The sequence below is a fragment of the Catharus ustulatus genome, chromosome 3 (genome assembly GCF_009819885.2).
Source record: "Catharus ustulatus isolate bCatUst1 chromosome 3, bCatUst1.pri.v2, whole genome shotgun sequence".
Lineage (NCBI taxonomy): Eukaryota > Metazoa > Chordata > Aves > Passeriformes > Turdidae > Catharus > Catharus ustulatus.
The window spans coordinates 94,646,978-94,670,521 of NC_046223.1; the positions used below are offsets into that span (position 1 = coordinate 94,646,978).

At 33.7% G+C, this 23,544-nt stretch overlaps 2 protein-coding genes across 5 annotated transcripts in view; one reads left to right on the plus strand and one right to left on the minus strand.

Annotated features, from left to right (window-relative positions):
- Positions 1 to 23,388, plus strand: part of ANGPT2 (angiopoietin 2) — a 42,945-nt gene extending 19,557 nt beyond the window's left edge. For 2 of the 3 annotated variants that reach the window (XM_033053925.1, XM_033053927.1), the window contains exons 2-9: positions 2,763 to 2,918; positions 4,898 to 5,019; positions 6,610 to 6,842; positions 9,058 to 9,185; positions 15,244 to 15,345; positions 15,856 to 16,022; positions 18,406 to 18,536; positions 19,914 to 23,388. In XM_033053925.1, coding sequence (XP_032909816.1) covers positions 2,763 to 2,918; positions 4,898 to 5,019; positions 6,610 to 6,842; positions 9,058 to 9,185; positions 15,244 to 15,345; positions 15,856 to 16,022; positions 18,406 to 18,536; positions 19,914 to 20,074 — 1,200 coding nt within the window. In that variant the 3' untranslated portion in view covers positions 20,075 to 23,388. The remainder of the gene's footprint in view (positions 1 to 2,762; positions 2,919 to 4,897; positions 5,020 to 6,609; positions 6,843 to 9,057; positions 9,186 to 15,243; positions 15,346 to 15,855; positions 16,023 to 18,405; positions 18,537 to 19,913) is intronic. The other variant, XM_033053926.1, reaches the window with a different exon arrangement.
- The window catches only part of MCPH1 (microcephalin 1), a 145,197-nt gene that overhangs the window by 75,195 nt on the left and 46,458 nt on the right, over positions 1 to 23,544 (minus strand). The window lies entirely within an intron of this gene.

The following is a 23,544-nucleotide window of genomic DNA, read 5'->3' on the forward strand; positions in this document are numbered from 1 at the left end:
GCAACCTTACATCTGTGTGTTTGAACTGGGCAATTGCCTAAGCCTACCATTAAATGTTTACCTTACCTTTAAGCCCCGAATTAACTAATTTTCTAGTAGTGTGTTTTGGAGTAACTCAGTGATAACAATTTAAAAGAAGTCATGCAGTTCTGTAATTCTAGATGTAGAGATGACTTTGTTCAGATTCTCATTCTGCTCTCTCTTTGGTGAACAATGAACCTTGAAGAATAAAGTTAAATATCCACAATCATTTCATTAAATAATCAAAGTTCATGTACGATTTTTCTTTGTTGATCTGTTTATTACTGTCTTCCTTTTTATTTTGGGCCTTTTTTCCTAAATTAAAGATGATGCAGTATTTTCAATGCATTGAGCCTGCCAGGTGAAGCCATATCCTTATCCTGATAAAGACATTTCCCTACTTAACTGTGATACTGGGTCAAATAAAATGCATTTGGAGATCTCACTTCATAGGCTTTTAACAGAACTGCATTTGAGCAAAGGTTTTTTCAATGTTATCTACAATGATGTCTGGTCTACTAGATTCAGTTGCTCAAGCTAATTTGGACTCATAAATCATTTAATTCCCAGATGTCTAGCGTTTTCAAAGGGACACATAAGTTTTTGTTCTCAGTCTTCATCTCACTGTAGTGAAAAATTGCTCATTTTTTTCTATATAAAAGTCTTCAGAATTTTGCAAGCATCCTTTGACTATGGTGCAACCAATATGTGTTGCTTTTTAAAATAAATTATCACTCTACTCTGACTCACAGTCTAATACTCATACTCATAGTATAATGATCAAGGACCAAAGATTCCTTACTATTACTATTCAATTAAAAGGCACTATTGTCCAGCTTAAACGAAGAAGCTGACCTAAAAGATGTCACCAAAGAATTATAAAAATTCCAACATGTTTGGTCAAATTAGATTTGTCTCTGAGTGGAGAAGCTTTTGAAAATGAGGAATAGCCTGGAGCAAAAGGTAGCACTTAAGAATCAACCCTGTGTATAGTGAACAACTCTAATTACCATAGTATGATGGCAATTGAAGATACCCATGTTAAATTATTATGCCAAAACCCAGTTGATTGTATGCTTACTTGTAGTATTCAAAAAGATCATTATGCAAAGAGCATGTAAAGGCTGTCTAAAGGCTGGTTTTAAATCTATGTATGTTCATGGAGCAGAACAGTAGATGTGGGTCAAAACTCATGCTAGGTCAGAAATCTCCCTGTTGTGCATTGCAGCTCAGCAGCTGCAGGGGGAGACTGAAGTGAATAAACAAATACTGCTTTGACAGTTTGGTCACACTTGGCATCAAGAAATAATGGTCACTTAAAACATGAAAATATACTATCAGTTTTAGAGATTTTAATTTCTTAATATATCCTGTTTTCTTCATTTGCCACTTCTAAAACACAGCTGGGAAGTAAGAAAAAATTAACCCAGTCTTTGCTCAAGTAATATTTAAGGGGGAAACCTTAAATATTCAAAGCTGATAGATCTGTCCATTGATCTTTAGCTGGTTGGAAGTGTAATGGTTATATCAGAACCGTGGTTTATAGCATATTAAATCACAAGATACTTTTTCCTCACTGATATGGAAAGTAGGCATAAATAAAATTCAAAGTCTCTCCTTACTACAAGCCATCATTCATATCAAGATAAGACTATAAAAATATTATTTTTAAAAAAGTCAAGATATCAACCTGTTCTACCATTTTACTTAGATTAGGAATTGGAGATGTATTACCATTTGTGCTTAATGAACACTAGCTATTTTTTATTAACTAGTATCCTCTTTATAGGTAGAGCATGAAGCTCAAAATTTATTATGGTTCTCTTGATAGAACAGTGTTGGAGCGAATTAGAAATTTGATTCTAGAAATTTCCTCATTCATTGGAAAAAAATGACATCTTGTGGCCTGGATTTTTATGAATTCAAACATAATCAATGACACAAAGAAATGTGAAATATTTGCAATTACTGACAAGAAATAAAGAAGTGTGAAGAAAAATCAGACTGCTTTTTCATAATCCAGATAGGTAGAAAGAAAGATTTATTCAAAAGGCTTCTTTATTTTTCTCCTTTTTACTTACTTTCTCCTCACTTTCCTTGAAAGCAGGGTATGCTGTTATAAAATGACTATTAAAAAATCCTTATTAGTTTAGACAGAAATTACTTCAGAGTCAAGTATTTTAAACAACTTTTGCATTCCTTAATATTAAGCATTTAAAGTATTTAAAGGTTTTTCTTCTGTTTTGTGTCTTTATTTGAAATTCCCTCTGTTAAAAATGCACACTAACAGTATTAAATGACATCTGACCTCTTCTCTGACTTCTAGTCATGTGATGAAAAATGCTGTAAAAATAGTTAAGTGTAAATACAGGAAGATGACTAAACTCCTAAACTTTTATCTTCTGAAAAATTCCCATCGCTGCCAAAGCTGGTGAAGCTTCTCTGATGGTAACAGTGGTGGGAGCACTAGGGCAGAAAGGCTTCCAAGGGCCCTTAGGCACTTTCATCACTACCTACTACCTACCTCCTGCAAATCTCTGTTCTTGCCTTCAGAAAACAAGTGGCCACACATTCCTTGTGTCATTTGGTCTTCCTCTCACAGTTGGGAAACAACATAAATACATAATAGACAAGGACAAGGACCATATTTGTTTAGCAAGGCTGCCAGCAAGCTTACTGTACTACCCCCTTTCCAACATTTAAAGAATGCAACTATCTTCTCTCTTTCCTTTCCCATGTAGCTTGAGAATTACATCCAAGACAGTATGAAGAAAGAAATGGTAGAGATCCAGCAAACTGCAGTGCAGAACCAGACTGCAGTAATGATTGAAATAGGCACAAACTTGCTAAATCAAACAGCTGAACAGACCCGCAAATTAACAGATGTTGAAGCACAAGTAAGTAATGAATTTCAACTCAAAATGCTTCTGCTTCCCAAATAGTACAGCTGTACTTTTAACAGTTTAGTGTTACATGCTTCTGTTCAACAATTAGAAGTCAATAGTTGTGACACACAGTTCTACCCAACTTCAGGAAACATTAGTATTTGGCAATAAACAGTTCCATCTCAAGCCCAGTGTTGTCACTTGAGTGATTTTCATTACCAACAGTGTTTTAAGTAAGTCTAGAAAGACCATTGTTAATCTTTAAAGAGAATGTATTTAAAACTACTTTACTACATCCAGACATCAGTTGGGTCCTAGTGTGCTTTATACAGCCCTCTCATTACTAATCTTAACTAAACAAGTCTCTTCAAACTCTCTTTGTTCCATTTACCAGCTTAACTGCTTTTTAAAACCATTTTTCCCTTTTTTATTTTTTTTAACTTTTCAAGAGAACTATGTCTTTTTAATTAATGTTTTCACAGATAACCCTAAGTAGGATAACAGTTCATTTACAGCACAATGCACTGTATTATGGTTAACAAAGGGATACATAAATAAATCTAAGATTAATCAAGAAAAAAGAAATTAGGAGCTGCTAGAAAAGTATATTCACACAGAAGCAAAATTGTCTACTGTACATTTGTTAACTTCAAACAAAAACAAATGGGTTTTAATTGAAAAGCATTAAGTACAATAAGATGTTCTGTTAAACAGAATACAGATATTAGTAGAAGGACAATTCCAATTCATATAGAGTGGTATGTTCTTGTAGTTTTGCAGACATGGTAGGGAGATGCAGATCTATCATTGCCAAAAGAAATAATGTAGCACATATCATGTAGCACATAATATTTTGTATAATATAAAAGTTATGCAGAGCCTAAAATCCTTGCTAGAAGTTTTGCTACCTGTAGAATTCACTCAACGAATTAAATGACATTTTTTGACCTAAATCAAGACTTTTGTGAACTCCTTGATAAACTGATAATTCACAGCTCATAGGCATACTGAGTTCAACTTCCATTGTATTACTCAGGAGCCTAATATTTTGCACATGTTGAAAGAATGTATTTTATCATTTACAGTAATGTCTTTATGGAAATTAATTATTTTCTGCTTAGAGGAAGAAAATCATCACTGTAACTTTCCTTCTCTGCTTGAAATTACTGGTGACCGAGTTAAAGGCTTAATTAGTAACATAAGGAAATTAACCAAACAATTGCTCTCTCAAGGACACTTACTTTTGGCAATAGTTTTCAATTACACTTAAGTGTGAAATCATGTCCTGAATAACTGTTTAACATGAAGGACATGAGTAATCAATTCTTCCTGTCAAGGAAAGCCAAATTCTGTTGAATTAAAAAAAGCTAGCCTAAAACAATTAGAAAATATTTCTAGAAAACTTGCTTCAAAGTAATGTAATATAAAATGTAGAGTATCTTTACGTGTTTCCTGCATTTCTTCATTTAAAGATGCAAATAAATTGCAAACAATGCATAGAAAAAAGGTAATACTAAAATGCAAAGAATGAATCGACTAAAGCGTGGTTCACATGATAAACACTTCAAAATATAATTTGGGATTGAAGAAAATAGCTAGGAGAGAACTACCAAGTGAATTTCAGGACTGTGCCAAGATTTCTGCGAGTGAGAGACTTACTTTCAACACCAGATGGGTAAAACAACTCAACTCATTCTTTGAGCCACAACCAAAGTAGTTCCAGTAATGAAATAAGAATTTAACAGAGGGGAAGGTATAACAACAAAGCTGAAGTACACAGTAACTCTCATCAAAAATGTAGCATACTACTGAAATATTCCCAATGATATATGGTAGTGTAATAACAAAATTGGTGCAACTCTGTGTACTCTTCTTCATTTCAGGTGTTGAAAAATTTTTTTTTAATCATAGGTGTACATAGACATTTGCATGATTTCACAACAAAATTACAGCTTATTTAAAATAAGTATTTTTTTGTAAATCTTTTTAAGGTAATAAACCAGACAACCCGACTTGAACTTCAGCTTTTGGAACACTCTCTTTCAACAGACAAACTAGAAAGACAGATTTCAGATCAGACCAATGAGATAACTAAATTACAAGAAAAAAACAGGTAAGTTTGCACAGCCCTATAAAATGCTATTCCATGAAGTGCCCTTCTAATAGTTTTAGAAACAAATGTACTCAAGTAGGAAAATAAGGGTTTCTACACAAGCTCTCCAAACTGATTGAAAAATGTTACCCACAGTCATTACAAAGGTCATATATTACTTAAAGCCTAGGAGATTCATGCAGGTTTATTCTTGTATTCTTTTTATATATTGTTCTTCATGATCTAAAGTTCTCCTTTATATGAGGAAGTTAAGGCTAAAACTAAAACAGTACTTCAGTTGTACCCACTTTATATTCTTCTTTAGACTTATCCAGATGAATTTGATGAAACCTGATTCAAACTGAGTGTAACCACATCTCCAAAATTTTACTTCCATGTAGTACACAGCTATCCTAATGATTAACCAGGTCATGGCTACAATATTTATCTAATGTAGTGAGAAAAATAAAGCACTAGTCATATTCAACGCTCCTTAAGAGTCAATGTTTTGAAACTGAGCAGTAGCCAACTATTACTCCTGTCCTTTTCTGTACTCGGCTGTGGTCCAAAGGCTCATACCTTTTTTCAGCTAGTTTCGTTTCCGTATCACCACGGTCTTATTTTACTTTTGGCAATAAATAGTTTACAGAGGAATCTAAAAGCAACAATAACAGTAAGTTTTCTCCTTCAAAGCAATGTTTTTCAATGAGAACCATATGTGCAAAGTGCTTTTTCTTTGAAAGAATTAGCTTAAGAAACCCAGGAGACATGTTTTGACATTTTTGTTCGCTATTCTACTACATTTATATATGTTCCCTAATGGTTTTATCTACCAACTTAAGAAAAACAAGCATCCTTATCAAATAGAAAGCAAAGGAAATACTGATTTTTAAAAGGTCATGTTTTTTGGTGTTGTTCTCAGCAGACTTTAGACTGCCCTTGTAACATCCACATAAAACACAAAAGCATTGTTTCTCACCTAACAAAATACAATCTGTATTGAACTAATCTGTTTGAAAAATAATTTTATTTAAAGTTCAGGATTTTGTTTTCAGTAACAGCAATGGATTTTACATGAACTTCTCTTCTGGTTTTGCATCTTTTAATATCAGCTTTCTCAGACTCTGTATCAGAACAATTAGCAGTGAAATAATGTTTCCAGACAGTTCCCTAATAATACCTGCTCCAAAACTGGTTACATCTTCAAGTAACTATTTGCATGTTTCCCTGTCTTAATGGCATAACATTTACGTTAAGTATGTATTTTATTATAGGATATTTGAAAAGTTTAGTCTTTTAATAGGGTAAACCCATGAAAACTTAATCACTTTATCTTTCCTTTAAGAATGTTGAATTATCAAACTCCCAATTATTACACTTTTAAAGCCTGCAATACATACTGTAGTAGATAATGTTGTTTATTAGTGCACTTATATAATAAATTTAAGCATATGGATCAAACTAATCTTTCATTTAGTTGTCTACTGCTTGCATAGCATCAGAGAATGAAGTTGAGTGTTTATGAAGAAAGAAACTTATGCAACATGCTTGATTTTCTTGACATCAACTCAAAATTGTTTCTGGAGAGCCTAATTGTAATCTTTTATTTAGCTTTTTAGAAAAAAGAGTTCTTGAGATGGAAGACAAGCACATGCTTCAGCTGAAGTCAATAAAAGATGAAAAAGATCAACTTCAAGTCCTAGTAGCCAGACAGAATTCTATTATAGAAGAACTAGAAAGACAGTTAGTTACAGCTACAGTAAACAACTCAGTTCTGCAAAAACAGCAACATGATCTGATGGAGACGGTTCATAGCTTGCTTACTATGATATCAACACCCAACTGTAAGTTAAAGCAGAGATGCTTGTATTATTTCAGTGCTATATCCTAATTTGTGTACATTAGTACCTGTAGTCTTACAACTAGTTCTAACACACTTCTGCTTCTCAAAAAGTCTATTTTTTGCCTTAAATTCTGCATCTGAGTTAATTAACCTACTTTTTAGGGGGTGGGAGCAACAATCACATTAATGTGATTTCTTTTCAACATTTTGTTTATCTTCTCTGGTTTGTTATCTTCTTAACCAATTCTCCAGTGGTTCAACAAAATACAGAGATGCCAAGTATCATTCATCTGACATGGCATTCACATGTGTGGCAGTATACACTCCCTTGACCGTATATCTAGGTGAGACTGCATATTGTAGGCCTGCAACTTTTCTTCCTGGCTCACAGAGATTGTTTCTGCCACCTCACATTGCTTTATGTACATGGAGTTTATCGAAGAAAGAACAAATCATAGTGACTACCAAAGGCAAAAGAATAAAAGGCATGGTTTTTAGCCCCCAAAACCAGAAAGCACCAGGCCAGTACCACAGGTTCTTCACCAAGGTATCCTTGTCAGCCTAGCAAACTTCATAGGCGATAATCTCACTCCTAAATGCCTGACAATCCTGCAACAAATCACAGCCACCAAGCATAGCTTTCAGATTTATGCAGATTCATGTGCTCCATAAGAAAACCCACAAATCATAAACTGAAAGTTATGGCTACACAGGATTTAAACATTCCCTGTCTTGAATTTCATGTCTGATGTGAAATGGAACAGATTAAGAAGCTGTTCTAAAATACTGTGGAATCTGGCACAGTTGCTTGTAAAGTTCTCAGGGCTGAAAATACATAAGCATACAGAATTCCTAAAGAAAGGATTTAAAATTATATACTGGGAAAAAAATGTTAAAAGTTGTCATTAGAACTTGAAAGACAGTATAGGTGTTCTATGATACATTAATGTAGGTGGATCGCAGAAAAAAGAAAGGGTGTTTGGAAGTCCTCACTTATAGTGTTGTCCTACATGTTGTTATCATAACATAGGTTGTAGGTTTTTCTAAACAAAGTAAATTCCAAGTTTTTTTGTCTTAATAACTGACGCTATTCCCTTAAATACCAAGGCTGTACATGTTCCTCCTGATGTTATCTGCTATGCTAGCGCACAAATAAGTAAACAAGTCAAAGCCATGTTGGCTACAGCACCATTAAACCCAGAGTGGAAAAAATAATGAGTGTTTGCCAAAAAGACAAAATTAGCAGGGAAAGCTTCTAAGACAGTATGCAAACAATAGAGTGTGGAAAAGCAATTAAAACACTGAATGTGTTATTTTTCTATTTAAGGCAAAGCACTTAAACAGGTAAATAATGAAGAAGCAAGCCAAAAAGAACATAATAACCAACTGTAATATAAGCACGTATTTATATGGCACCTAAACCTTTGTAGTAACTGACTGTGATTGTTAGATTAAATTAAAAGGGAAAATACACAGAACCAACCCCAAAAGGGTCAAATATGAAATATTAGTCAGCAGGCGAAATGCCAGGAAATTCCAACCTCCATAGTTAAAGGACTGAACAAAAAGATGAGCCTTACATTTTTCTGTTGAATAAGAAGGCTTAGACATATGAAAATGTATTTTTTTACACAAATGAATTCCAGAAGACATGTCTCTTTAGTCAGTTGGGCTAAGCTACCAAGTTTTAGCTTGGTACCTACCAAGTTGTTCCTGCTAAGCACAGGGGCAAAAAAAAAAAAAAAAAAAGCTTAAAACTTCTTAAGGGTAGTTCCACCAGTCTGCTGCATTATAAAAGGTTTCATAATATAAGAGTACTGGCTAAAATCATTATTAACATAATACTTTGCTACTTAGTTATGTATATAGCAGTTAATGCATACATAGGTTGTAATGCATGTAGAAGTCCAGCCAGGACAATGAGTGGAAGAAGAAACGGTTCAACTGAATGAGATGCAATTCCCTGAGTTTTCTCATTCAACATATTAATAAGTGTTGGCACTTTTCAACCTATCAAACAACCACAGTCCTATCAGAATAATGTCTCTAAATGGTACAAAGTAATAACACACATAATAAATACCTTGATCTGACATTTCTTTCAGGACCAGACATAATTTTTGGAACTGCTTTAAGCCAATTATATCATAAATTGATTCTTAGTAACATCATTCATCTCCTCTTAATGCCTTCAATTTCTGTTGTATTTTTAACAGCTAAGAACAACTTCATAGCCAAAGAGGAGCAAATCAGCTTCAAAGATTGTGCTGAAGCTTTCAAATCTGGATTGACAACAAGTGGAATCTACACTTTAACAGTTTCAAACACTGCACAGGAGAAGAAGGTAGGGTAACTACCTAGGCATACTGCATGTTAAAGGTCTGGCAAATATGCTATTTTAAAGGCTAGTTAATAGTGAAGTTTACTACTTACCAAGTTTTTTATAAGCATTTAATCACTCCTAGATCTGAGTATCTCACAGGAAGAAAGAAGTCCTTTAGGTGAAATCTTGGCTCAGTTCAAATGAATAACATTTTGTTGTTTGCTTCATCATGCCAGAATTTAATTCTTTTTCCCACATAATTAATGTAATTAAATCAATAAGGTACTGTAATTTCTTTATAAAATCTGTAACTCCAACAGAGTTGCTCTGCATGATCAGCAGACTCCTGTCTCCTTTAATTTCTTAGTTCCTTCATAAGCCCAAGGCTCTTCAGGTGGCTAAAGGAGGTAAAGTCAGGGGCATGGAAGATAACTCATGGATTTATACTCATGAAAGCAATCTAGTAGTACTGGACACATGTATGGGTTTCAGTTCTTTGTATCACAGAGTTTTAAGGACATTTGTGTAACAACTTGATTAAAAATTAGACACTAACAGAGAGAATTTTTCTGGAAAATACTGCTCTGGAAAATACTACTACTGATTCATATAAAAGGTGAGTTTGCAGGGATTTCACTAGATCAGCTTAAATTCCTCTATGGATATTTTTTCCCCTATGCGTTTAACTGAAATGAACTTCAATGTCAATTTAAGTAAAGTAGTATGCCATACCTCTGTAGAAAAGATCTTCAGCTAAAAATGGCACTCAGTGGATGATACACTGGATGCCTGACAGAGATGTTCTATCTATTGAAGTAAATAAAATGATAAAACTTCAGACAGTATAATTCAGTTGAAACAACCAATAGAATCTGAAAGGGAGAAAAGTCCCAGGTGGAATGTGAGGATAAAGAACCAAAAACCTGGGCAAGCACTCAGAGGAGTGGGGCTCACGTGATGAAGGCACAGAATGCTGAGGAGGTTAAGGGACATATTAATATATTATATGAATATAAAAAATACTTAATATATTTCTTAGACAAGCACAAAATAATTTTACGATTTTTTTTCCTGAAGTCCACTGTAGCTATTTCCTTTACACAAAATATGAAATATTGTACAAAATTTCTAAGGCTCTACTTTATTGCAGCAGAAAAATTAACAGAAAATGTAAAAAAGCGGTGGAAAAAGAGGTGCAATGTGGAAAAGGAATTGGTAAAACTCTGACAGGGAAAGCATTTTTATTCCCAAGCAAACGTTTAAAAATTAAGTTCATCAGTGACTAGCCTTTGAAGTGCCAGAACTTCATTTAGCCCAAGCCAGACTGTGATCTTTACACTAGGAAAGCTCTCAGCTAAAGGAAATAAGCAATTTGTTTGGCACCTATAAAATGCAATAGATAAAACCTGTAATTTTTTTGTAGATATAATCAAGAGAAATTCTTTGCAGTCTGATTCTCCTGGGGGGAAAAAAGAGAAGCTGGTTTTCCTTTAGAATAATCTAGTCTAAATACATCCATTTCACAAGAAAATGAGTTACATAAGATGCAATAAAGTGTTTTATTATATGTGAAATTGAATGACATTTAAGTAGCATAGATATCTACAATCAGAATTTTAAAAGCAAAAGGAGATGAAAGCTACTGCACCTCTAAAGTAATAGAATGCAGCAGTCTTTGTTAGACAACTCAGGAAGGTTTACATTCCTTGGATCTCTTACTATGACTTGTCTCAAGCTTTTATCTTTGGTTTTAATTTCACTGTCAAATAAAATACACAGAGCATGCATATTTTCTAAAAGCAAGTGCATGACATATGACAGAAAAAAAATTTGTCATAAACTTCAACACTGCATTTTCAAAAGTACAAAAGTACAAATTTCCTAGACTATAAAATATTAGCTTTACATTTGAACATGGAGGCTTAAAATACTTAATGCAAATACCAATTTTTGGTAATTTATCAGGTTAAAAAAATAAAAATATAGTTAAAATGTAATAATTTCACTTAGTATTAAATCAGTCATTTAATAATATTAAAGAATTAAAATCTTATTCTGTCCCTTTCAGATAGAAAAAGACAGGGAAGGTTTTACTTACCCTATGACATTGAAAATAAGAGACTAAAAAGTTTTAACTTGATGCTGATTTTTTATTCAAATGTAAATGCTTAAGAGGAGTTGTCAAGGGAAGTGAAGGTTAGGAACAATCAACATGTTGCACCATTTTCAACTGTTTATGATGTGGATAGCTACTCAGACCAGGAAACAGAGTGACCTTTTTTATTTGCCAAAAGTGCTGCACTGCTGTTTATGTTTTTGTCTTTTCCTCTTGTAACACCTTCTGACCTCCCAACAGGCTTATAAACAACTTCTGTGTAATCTGTAACTGATCCCACGTTACTAATTTGTCTCCCATAATAATCCAAAACTAAGGAATTGCATATGACTACTGAGAGGAAAACAATTATTTAATTCCATTAATATTTTCAAACTTTCCTGTTCTGCATCAGGACAAAAGCTAAGTCCTTTTCAAAACACTGAGGAAAACAGCAAAAGACTGCTGACACAAGGAAAAATGGCTATTAAAGGAACTATGAAAAGTCAATAGTTTTATGCTTACAGCAACCTCATGAACCAATTAGAACTGTAGTTCTTACCTAGTCACATCTCTAGGAGATAGATAGAATAATACAAAAATCATTGGACATAATGACTCAGAAGTCTTCACACAACAGCTGGAAGTGATGCAAAGGGTCACTGCAAAGATGTAGCAACTGCATTTGCTTTGCTATAAAAATTGCAGTGGCTCTTCATCCTGATAACTCAGCCTGAGCCTTATCATTCACAAAGTAGGTCTGAAAACACTTACACCCCAAAGACCCTCTTACAGTGCTAGAACTGTAAGTACGGAAGCAGTTCACAAGATACATCAAATACTCCCCGTTCCAATTTGTTGTAACTTGAGAGGCTAATCTCTTTATTCTTTTTGGCATCTGTTTGAAGACTCCTGCTGCCTGCCTAATCTTGGTATCTATTTTTACTAGTTTTACGAAACGTTACATATTTTTCGTTTGAATATAAAAGCTAGATTAGGTTGAAAGGTCAGAAAAATTTTTCTTCTAGTAATGGATGTTAAGAGAAAGAGTTGATTGGCATGAAATTTTTTTGGTGAGGAAAAATTATACTTCCAAATTTACATAATCTTTTAGTACTGGTAAGAAAAATCAACATGAGGTTTCTATGGTTATCTCTTCTTCAATTTCTCATTATGTTTTTCTGTTCTTAGTGATTTGCTTCTTCCTTTGGGAACTAATCTGCAGTACCCCAGCATTTATCTCACCGAATCTATAGTGTCTATTAAAGCTAGTTGTCTTACCATTCACTTAAAAAATGGGTACTGCCTGTAACAGGAATATTTTATCATAGACATTCACAGTCACTAATTATTTATATTTTAATCCATTAGAACAAAATAAAGTGCAATTTAAAGGCATTGATTTTTTCAAAGTATTAATTCTAACTAAATTGAAATTTAGATGATAGGCGTAAAGGAAATTGCACACAACATTCAAAAACATCAATTAACTTCTACAATAGCAGTATCAGACTGAACCCATGGCTCAAATAAATTAATACCTGGCCTCCCACTGAAACTACATATTTCAGAGAAGGGTGAAACAGTTCTATTTTCTGTCTGGCTGCTTATACTGTTCTTTTAAGTGGGGTGAAGCTTCAGAGTCAACAACTTTATCTACAACCAGTAATATTTGATCATTGTTAAATCAGCTTCTAAACTTGTATTGATGCTTACAAAAAGTATTTCCATCTGCTTTAGCCCATTCCTAGTATCTCTCTTCATAGCCTTCTGTGGAAATTAGTTTTCACATACACATTAAACATCATGAGTTAGCCTTCTAGAACAGAATGACCTTCTCTTACAAAACCTTATCTTCAACCTTTCCTTTGAAGGGAATTTTTATTTTAACTAAATTAATTTATACACTATTATCAAATTTTTGCCAGTCATTAAATACAGATGTTAGTAAAGCCAAACAAAAAACAAATTTGGAGGTGTAAGGAATTGCATACATCAGTATAAACTGAGTTTAGTTTGCTGCTTTCAATTAAATTCCATTCCAACTCCTTCCCTGATTTATTTTATCTTCCCTAAAATTCTCCATCTGAATGTGTTGTGATTCTCTGATGTTGAACTGCAAGCTTAAAGTACAGTATCTGCTTTGGATTTCCAATATGCCACAGCCTATTGAAACACTAATATATTTGATATTTGAAGTCGTAAAGATTTTTTTCCTTTCAAAAGTCTGACACCTTTCAACAGTATATATGACACTGCTTGATCTGTAAATACTCTGATTTATATAACTATATAAATGTGAGGGTACAACATACACAAATCCTAAAAAAGCCAACTATATTGAAAACTTAGTAAGGAGCTCACTTTACTTCCCAAAATAACACACATAACTACACAGCTGCTACACACACTACCACAGCACAGAAGGAAACTGGCTTCTCTGAAGTCATACTTTTTCAATAAATTTCCAGGATGTCTAACAGGTCAAAGAGCTCAAATCTGCTAATTGCTAACACTGATAAGACAGTCTCCCATAGAAGAGGACAAAAAAGATATTACAGCTTCAGTGTCACCCAGTCATGATTTGGTGCATTTATAGGCTTATTGTGACAAGCAGCAGTTAGGCAAGAAGTAAGACTACTAAGAGAACTGTTAAACAAAGAAGGGAACATCCAAATTTATGATTAAGTACTTGCCTAGTTTATTTTAAAATTATTTATTTAATTACTCTACAGATGAAATACCCTATTGAAGTATAAAAAGTCAGATCTTGCCTATACTACTATAAATGGGAAGACACCACTTATGGGATGAAAGGTCTAGAATACAGATTAGAAGTTAAGGTAGTTTAATACTCAAACTAGAATTCAAAAATTTCCAAAGATGTGATTCTGAAGAAGGCTGTGAACTTCACAATCTTGGCAGAAAGTGGTAAAAAAAATATTAAACTTCCAAATGAGAAAACATTAACTGAGAATTCTCCAAACAGGAATACTTGTACAAGAAATTAAATATCTTTCTTAAACATAGTACTGGTACTAACATGCAATTTAAAGAGATACTGACTTCAGTTTGACTTTCATTGTACTGTCTTACACCAGCTTAGCTCCACTGACTTCATTCACCTAGTTAAAAGTTCTGTTAGTTTTGGGAAAAGTAGAATTAGATGCAGTGATTTGAAATCCTTTATCAGGAAAAACTAGATATCTCATATTCACAAAATTTTATTGTTATTTTACACCTATTTCCAAAATTTCTCCAAAATTGTGATTAATTTTCAAAAGACTTTTTTCCCAGCATCTCCCCAGTATATTTGCACTCAGTAATACCTTTCACCTCTTACACTGAAGTGATTTAATCTGGGAGACTGACTGAACAAGTCACATATAAACTTGAATTTTACTGTGCCAGGGATGCACTTATTGGGTATTGTAAAACTGAGTTCAGTGAACTGCTTATTACATGTCAGCCTTTTCAAATTTTTAGCAATAAATTTTTAAATTCAAAGGTGATTTATGAATATTTGGAAATATCTTGTTACTTGTTGTTCAAACACAGAAGATGTTCGTTGCAGTCTGTATAACAATGGATTTAAGACAACTTTCAGGTAATACACTTAGATTTAACTTTGGGATCAGACCATTTGCAAAGGCACTGAACAATGACTGATAATAAAAATATATTTCAATTTATTCATTGCCTTAATTTAGCAGTATCTACACTCTGACAAGTCATGGAAAATTTGAATGGATCTCTCACAAAAAAAAGATGGAGAAGTGAAAGATATTCTGTTAAGTGTGATATATACTGAGGAATCACATTTATTTGCGGACAACCACAACTGATTTGTATGAAAGCTATGAAAACTTGCATTTTTAGATTAACTCATATTTTGCACATGTAGAATGATGCAAATTACATGATTTCTGGTTTTGTTTTGCTGTGACTGCATGCACTTAGGCTGTTACATGCTTACTCTGGTAGGCCTACTGTGACATGGAAACTGGTGGAGGAGGTTGGACAGTCATTCAGAAACGAGAAGATGGCAGTGTGGACTTCCACCGGACGTGGAAGGAGTACAAGATGGTAAACAATGTTCTCTGAAGCCTTAATATCAGCTGCTATTATTTGAAATCTAATATGCTAAAGTTATATTAATAGCACCCTCAAAACACAAGCAACTGTAAAAGTTGTCTTTGCCCTCAGATGCTCATTTTGAAAATGTCAGAGTAGTGCAAGTTGTTTGCCTAAGCAGACGTGCAAGTGTGATGTTTGTTTTTAAAGAGAAACCTAACTTTTTTTTTAATCAACTGTTCCATGGTATGTCTACATTTTTTGAGTTATTTATATTTTTGTTTCTAGTGGCAACAGTAGGAACTGCTCCAAGTCTACTAAGTAATATTCACTGTTTCAGATTCCTTGCTGAAATCAACTTTTTGAAACATTACAGATCAATAACCCCCATAGACACAGTAAAATTCTTAGTTGACAGGCTGAAAACTATTAAATTTAAAAACTGATAAAGTGATCCTTTCAAACTCAAAGGAAAAAAACCCACCCAAAGAAAGCTATTTAAATATACAACTTGAATTACAGGGATTTGGTGATCCTGCTGGGGAGTACTGGCTGGGAAATGAGTTTGTTTCTCAACTGACTAATCAGAAGCGTTATGTTCTTAAAATACAACTGAAAGACTGGGAAGGAAATGAAGCATATTCATTATATGACCACTTCTCTCTAGCAAGTGAAGAACAAAAATACAGGTAAGTAGAAAAATCAGGTCTAATAAAAAAAAAATTTCTGATAGTAATCTTTATAAACTTGTAGATGCATGGCCTTATTTCATACAAATTACGATGATTTTCCAGTTCACTCAGAAAATAATGTTTTCTCCATTTTTCATGACTTGCCTAAAAAAAAAAAATTCTTTTTCTAGAGGAAAAAAAAACTAAAGACTTTATAGTATAACAGATGCTTTCCTACTACATGGTCCATGAAATGTTTCTTTGTAAGGGTCTTACAGATTCATGAAACTGGGTGATTGGACAGAAAAATTGTCTACATTTAGATGAATTTCTCCGAGATTTCTAGCAAATATTTGTTGTAAATAAAGTCAACCTGACACCTGAGAGAACTGATACTGTTATTTCAACTCAGGTCTTACATGTAAACAAAGCAATTCAAAACTATCAGCACCTGCCCCCCACAAAAATGTTAGATCTTAATGCCTTGGTAGTATTTAATTGTCTCTACTCCAAAGTAAATATTTTTTCATCTGGAAACAGTCAGAATCTACAGCAGAGATTTTTTTAAAGAAATACTTTAAAATACTTAGAAAGGCAACTTTTGCAAAATGGGTGATTACCCTTGTCCATTTACAATATTAAAACATAATTACTGAAAACTAAGATGGTAAAAGCAATTATGCAACCAAACAAGGAATTCACCGTAAAATGGAGTGATTTAAAGAATATATTTAACATTACAAAAAAGAAAAAACCCAAAGAAAGTATTCAGTTAAAACCATCTTCCCTATCCCATCTCTGGCAGTGTTCAAGGCCAGGCTGAATGGGGGTTTGAGCAGCCTGATCTAGTGGAAGGTATCACTGTCCATGGCAAAAGGGTTGGATCTAGATGATCTTTAAGGTCCCTCCCAACTCAAAGAATTCCATGATTCTGTGATCCATTACATTAAAAAGATTCATACATTTTGAATGCTGAAAAGATTATGAGTTGGGCCATAAAACTGAAATTTCTTCATATTAAACCGAGATCAGAATGGACTTTGTTTGAATCAAACTTCCTGATCTCAAAGCTATGAAGTCAAACCAGATTGCTCAGGGTTTTTCATTTGTGTCTTGAAAACCTCCAGAGGTAGAGATGGCACAACCTATTTGTCTTTCCTCATAGTAGAAATTTTTTTTGATATCCAGTCAGAACATCTCTTTTCAATTTCCCTTCACTGCTTCTCATCTTCTGTTATACTAAACTGTACCTTTAAAAATTTATTATTAATCATAAGTAAATAATTTGGACTTCATATGGTACTTGGATACATTAGACTTGGAACCTTTAATATCATTTATGTTAGAAATTGGCTTACACAAATTTGAACTCATCTTAAAAAATAGTGATTTTTTAAAAAGATATTTTAAAGAAAATCGGTAATGAACTGATCCTTTGAAACCAAAATGAATAAAAATTAATTAATTAATTGTATTTTAAAATAGGGAATATAAAATGGGTTAAAATAATCTGTTAAACTACCAAAAACAATTGATAAAGACTGATTGGGGAACAAGTTAATTCTCCTCAGAGGGTCAGATCTCCTCTTTAAACAAATAGAAAGCCTCTGAGAAGCATAAGCGGTTTGATAGAGAAATGCAATGACCAAAAAGATACTGTGGGAGAAGAGGGTTCAAGTCCTTCCAATTCAAGGTAACATAGGAATAGCTGTGTAATTGTCCTGCCCAGTGCCCTGTGTCTCTCCCCACAGAGACTGCATTGGCACCTGTGCAAGCACATCCCAACAGCAGCAGCCTCACTGAAAGCTTACCTTGCCAGGGCATTGAAGCAAACTGAAATACTTGTGATGAGCTAACACTCAAATTTATGAATAATGTGAAAAGGATGGTTAATTAGGACAAAGGAAAGGGAGATATTGAGAAACTTCTAAAATATCATTTATTAGCTCATAATTAATACTCCTAGTAAGGCTGTTATCTCATATATATGTGGGGTTGTAATGCTAAATTGCTGTGTTGTACTAAAAACAAAACAGGAATCAAAAAAGTTTTGGTTTAAACTTTTGATCGTAATAAAAAAAATTGTATGCACTGTAGCATTGAAGAACAATGCATTTTTAGTATTAATATCTATGTGAAAAATCCTAGAAGTCACTATCTACTTGCTCTCATTTTCTTCTAATCTGACATGAACAAACATGTGTTCATTAGAATATTGTGCTGACCATTTCTGTTCATATGAAAACATTGTGCTGAAAAACAACTTACAGCAGTACATTGGCCAGAAGAGAATTAAACTATTGAAACAGGATATTTATTGCAAATTATTCCATCATTATTTTGCAGACAACTACCATCAACTTCCACATAATAATTGTTTTTCCATTTTTCACTTCTACAGGATTTACCTTAAAGGACTTACTGGGACAGCAGGCAAAATAAGTAGTATAAGCCAACCAGGAAATGATTTTAGCACAAAGGATGCAGACAATGACAAATGTATTTGCAAATGTTCACAAATGCTAACAGGAGGTACGAAAGTTTTAATGTTTTTCTATCTTCCTATTTTTATTGGCACTGAAATTGTCTACAAGATAAATAGAGATAATTTTGACTTAGTAAATTTTGATTATTAAAAACGTTCAAGACTCTCAGATAGAAATACTAGTATGGTAACTCCAGATGAAGTATTTTACCATTTGACAAAAATTAGTTAAAATAAAGCAAGAGAATTTAAAACTGGAGGGAAAAAAAGTCCCCGAAGTTGGGGTACAAGAAAGTCTGTAATTGTGGAACTAATCAGAGACACAGCAGATTCCTCTTACAAGGAATGAGGTACATTCAGAGATCAAAACACAACCCCCTGTAAAAAAACTTCTTTCAGAGATTCAGTTTGCCAGTGAAATGGCTTCTGGTTCTTTAGGGATAAGCCCTTTCCCTAACTAGCCATGAAGAAAAAACCCCAAGAGCTGCTGTTTGCTGCAAGTGCTACAGAAGGGTACAAGAATTTAATTCCTTATTTCAATCTAGTCATGAAGTGGCGAAGATATACCACAGATCTATCTACATTTTTCTAATGATTGTTCACTAGTTATATTTGAGTTCTAGGTGGTATTTTTATCTTCAACTCCACAAATAATTTTATATAATTTGTTAATCCAGAATTCCACGTTCTGAAATGTGAACAATGTTCTTTGTAAATTTGCCTTTTCTTCCTGTTATCTCTTAAGCAATTGTTCATTTTCCTATAGCACAAGCTGCAAGAAAAAAAGACAGCTTCAGTTTATCCAAAAGGATAGTTGGAATACTGCCCTGAAAAACAGAACACACACACTATTGTCACCATAACAGAAATATAAAAATACTATTTTATTAATAAAAATAATTTTTTTCTTATGACCCACTAACAAGTCAGGACTATACGGATACAAAGTACATTTGGGCTAATTTTTTTCTCCTTTTCTTTATTACAAAGTTCCAGGAGGTTTTGAACTGACCTGGCCAGAGAACCGAATAATTACTCTAGAAAGAATTAACAAAGGAGTTTAAATCTGTGAAGAACAGGAGTTTACCAAAGAGTAGATAAAACAAAAGGCAACTCAGTGTCATTATAGTTCAAGTTGTGCTCTGCCCTCAGACTGTCAGAAATGTTTGATGTAGATAATAAATTGATTGAACACTTTCCCTTCTCCATTTTCAAATAAATGTATTGTGTAAGAGTCAAGAATATGTAGTTGATACACAAATACATTACTTTCCTGAGTTTGGGGCAAGTATTTTATATCAACACTTCCAAATCGTAAGAACAAAAAACTGGGTTTAAATTTCTTTCTCATTTCCAGACAACAAAGTGACCTTAAATACTATTTTGAGAATTACTTCTGCTGATGTTTGTCTTCTGTCTTGCAGGATGGTGGTTTGACGCATGTGGTCCTTCTAACCTCAATGGAATGTATTATCCATTACGACAGAACAACAACAAGTTTAATGGGATCAAGTGGTACTACTGGAAGGGCTCGGGATACTCTCTCAAAGCTACAACTATGATGATTCGACCAGCAGATTTCTAAATACTTTGTCATTATGTGAATTATGTATTGTATAGTCTTCAAAGACTTATTTTACCAAGCAACTTGTCTCATTTTTTCAAGCCCAGAAACATGCACTAGTGTTCTGAAGGGGTCAATTCAGTACAATTCTTGAATTGCAATCGCCTTGATCAGCTAAAGCTCGTATTATTCAATCAGACACAAAGTCTAAAGCATCAACCTGATATAGCAATGATTTGGCCAAATGACTCAATAAAAAGAACATCCAAGAAACCGTCAGACAACTTAAGGACTCTGTTTTACTATCATTTATGTTATGTACGTGTTAGTAAATAACTGGAACTGTGAAAAAACCCTAAAATAGTTTTAGGAATATGCATTTTGCCTCACCACTGAAGTTTAAACATTAATATAAAACACTTAGCTAGATCTAGAACTATTTATCTTTCTGTGTCATGTGTGCCCTTTATGTACATAAAAAAATACTGTTTTGTAATTAGCTCAGTCCTGTAGTTAGGGAATACATTCTTTCCCCCCATAGTCTCCTAAACAACTTCTTACACTTATTTGAGAATTTTTTCCAGTAGCCTGTATGACTATGTTTAACATAGGACAAATAGCATTTAAATAGTTTGCATTTATTCTTGGGAAATACCATTTAGAAAAACCATAATTTTTTCAGTCTATTTCAGTCACTGTCCTTAAATTGAAGAAAATCCCTATGAAGTACATTATACCACGTATTCCTATACATTTTTATGAAGATTGCACTTTTTTCTTCCCTTGTCATTTACCTGTAAAATAACTGACCAGTATTATATAAACCGAGACAACGGCATTAACACCAGATGTCCGGTTGTCTATGACAATCATTTATCACCTGGTGCTGTAATATATCTATATGTTTTGTAAAAATAACATAACTGAAAAATATATGCATGTTATTTGATACAATTAAATTTATGCTTATGACTTAAGATACAAATTACTACATTTTAAGAACAGGAAGAAAAATAATCTGAAAATTATCTAAGGTCACACTATGGATTTTTTTTCAGTAAGGTTAGGATTTCTCCCTTAAAATGCTCTGTAGGTAGGTCCTCAATGTACACCACAATGTGAATAAATTACTCTACTGGATGATCTTTGCTTTTTTCCCCCCCTTCATTTTATTACTATATGCTTTAAAATTGTGTACTAAACACTGCAATTCAGATTGAGAAGATATTTCTTCATACATTACAATAATTTAGTGGAGGTTTTTCTCCAAATCAAGTTCAGCTTTTAATTCTCATGCTTATTCTCTGCCTAATATTTTCGTAAAACTCTGATTTCAGCAGATGACTGAATTAGTTACAATGCAACAACTTAACCCAAAACAAAACAAAAACCCCAGACATATTTCCAGAAGCTAATTTAACAAAAGGTATTGTAAAGGCAACAAGGCTTGTGAAGGGTCTAGAAAAATTACCATTTGAGGAGGGTGTGAGGGATCTGGAGTTGTTTAGATGGAGAAGAGGAGGCTCAGGGGGGACCTCATCACTTCCTACCATCATCTGAAAGGAGGTTATAGTGAGGTGGGGTCTGGTCTCTCTTCTGCTGTGCTGGCAGTGACAGGCTCAGAACAAATGGCCTTAAACTGAGACAGGAGAGATTCAGATTAGATATTAGAAAAAAAAATAATTTCAGTATTACAGTGGTGAGGCATTGGAACAGGTTGCCCAGAAAGGTTGTGGAGTCACTATCCCTGGAGGTGTTCAAGAGGCATCTGGATCTGGTGGGTGATATTTAGGGGTTACAGTGAAGTGCTAGATGGACACTTGACTGGATGATCCTGTAGGTCTTTCCCAACCTTGATGATTCAGTATTTCTATCTTGAAAACAGTAAATGGTTTTGAGAAAGATGGAATAAATCTCTCCATTTTACACTGAAAATCATTAAAACTGCTGTCAGAGTACCCCACCACTCACATCATCACCATTCTTCTTCACTGAAAATGTGTGCTATGATTACTAAGTGTAGCAGAGACAAAAAATATTTCTAATATTACTTCATGATCTGATTTTATATAAACCTAAAGAATGTAAATTAATAGTCACTGTCTGAAGAGTTCCATAAAATAATCTCAATGTATTTGAAAGCACTGTTTAGTATTTTATTGTTTCTCATAGCAAACTTGTAAGGATATACGTATTTCAAACTAAAAAACCCCCCAAAACTTCCCAAAATTGCTTTCATGACTTTCCAAGAAATGTCTTAGAGAGCAAGTCTAGAATAAAGGCATCACACTACTAGAGGGGCCACACATGCCAACAAGCACACGGCATACCAAGAGAAGCCTAAAGAGCTGTCATTTTTCAGCCTAGAAAAGAGAAAGGGAAGGGGAGACCTTAATGGTGCCGACAGTTGCCTGATTGAGGACATAGGGAGGACAAAGCCAGACCCTTCTTGGAGGTGCTCTGCTATGAGACAAGAGAAGGGAACAACAGGCAGTAAATACAATTTGGAATTGGGGAAAGTGAATTTCCCTTTTAATTTATCCCTTTATTACAAGAGGGATGGATTGGACAAGTCCTTTGGAGCACAGTGTTGAACTAGACAACCCTCAGAGGACCCTGCTAATCTAAAATACTTTATGATTCTATGAAATGTAATAGAAATGCTGAGTCTACATTACTACATTTCCTGTGTTGCTACATTTAATCGGACAACTAAAGAAAATACTCCCAATATTTGAGCATATCCACACCAATAATAAAGGGAAAGAAAAAAAGCTAACAAAACAAACAAACAAACATCTTCCAAAATGTTCTTTAAAACCATGATGGCATCTGAATGCTCAACCTGGCAAAGAAAAGCAGTGCTAACTTCTGGTTGACACTAACTTTATTTTAGTGAGAAACCCCTGTATGACAAAAAAAATTTAATATTGCATGGCTAGCTTTGATTTGTTAGAAAAAAGCTTACAGAATTTGAGGCTTTCTGATGACTGTTCGGGGAAAGTGATCAGAAATATTAATGTAGACATTGAATGGATCAATTGTTTAGTGAGACTTAATTTTGGGGGAAAAAGGATTAATTTATCAACACAAATGTAAAATTGTAGAGGGGATATATCTTTAAATGACATTTCATCTAAAGAAGATTGCATGGCTGGAACTCCAAACACCAAAGTGAAGCAACAGGAGGACATGTCAGAAGGAAGGCTATTATAGGAAACAGAAGGCTGCAAAAACTGCTTTGGACTTGGTACAAAGAAGTAAAACATAACAGCAAGGTAACCCCTACTTCTAATTCCTTCCTGTAATTAAATAAACAGTATGTGAATCTAAAATGTACTTCCATTTTCTCTAAGTACTTTTTAGGAAGCAGGAAAGAAGCAAGAAAAAAAAAGCAAATAAAACCACCATTCATGCTCAAATAATAACTGCATCTTGAAAAGAAAAAAAAAAAGGTATCTGTTATAGTAAGAAATGAGAGTGACTAAATA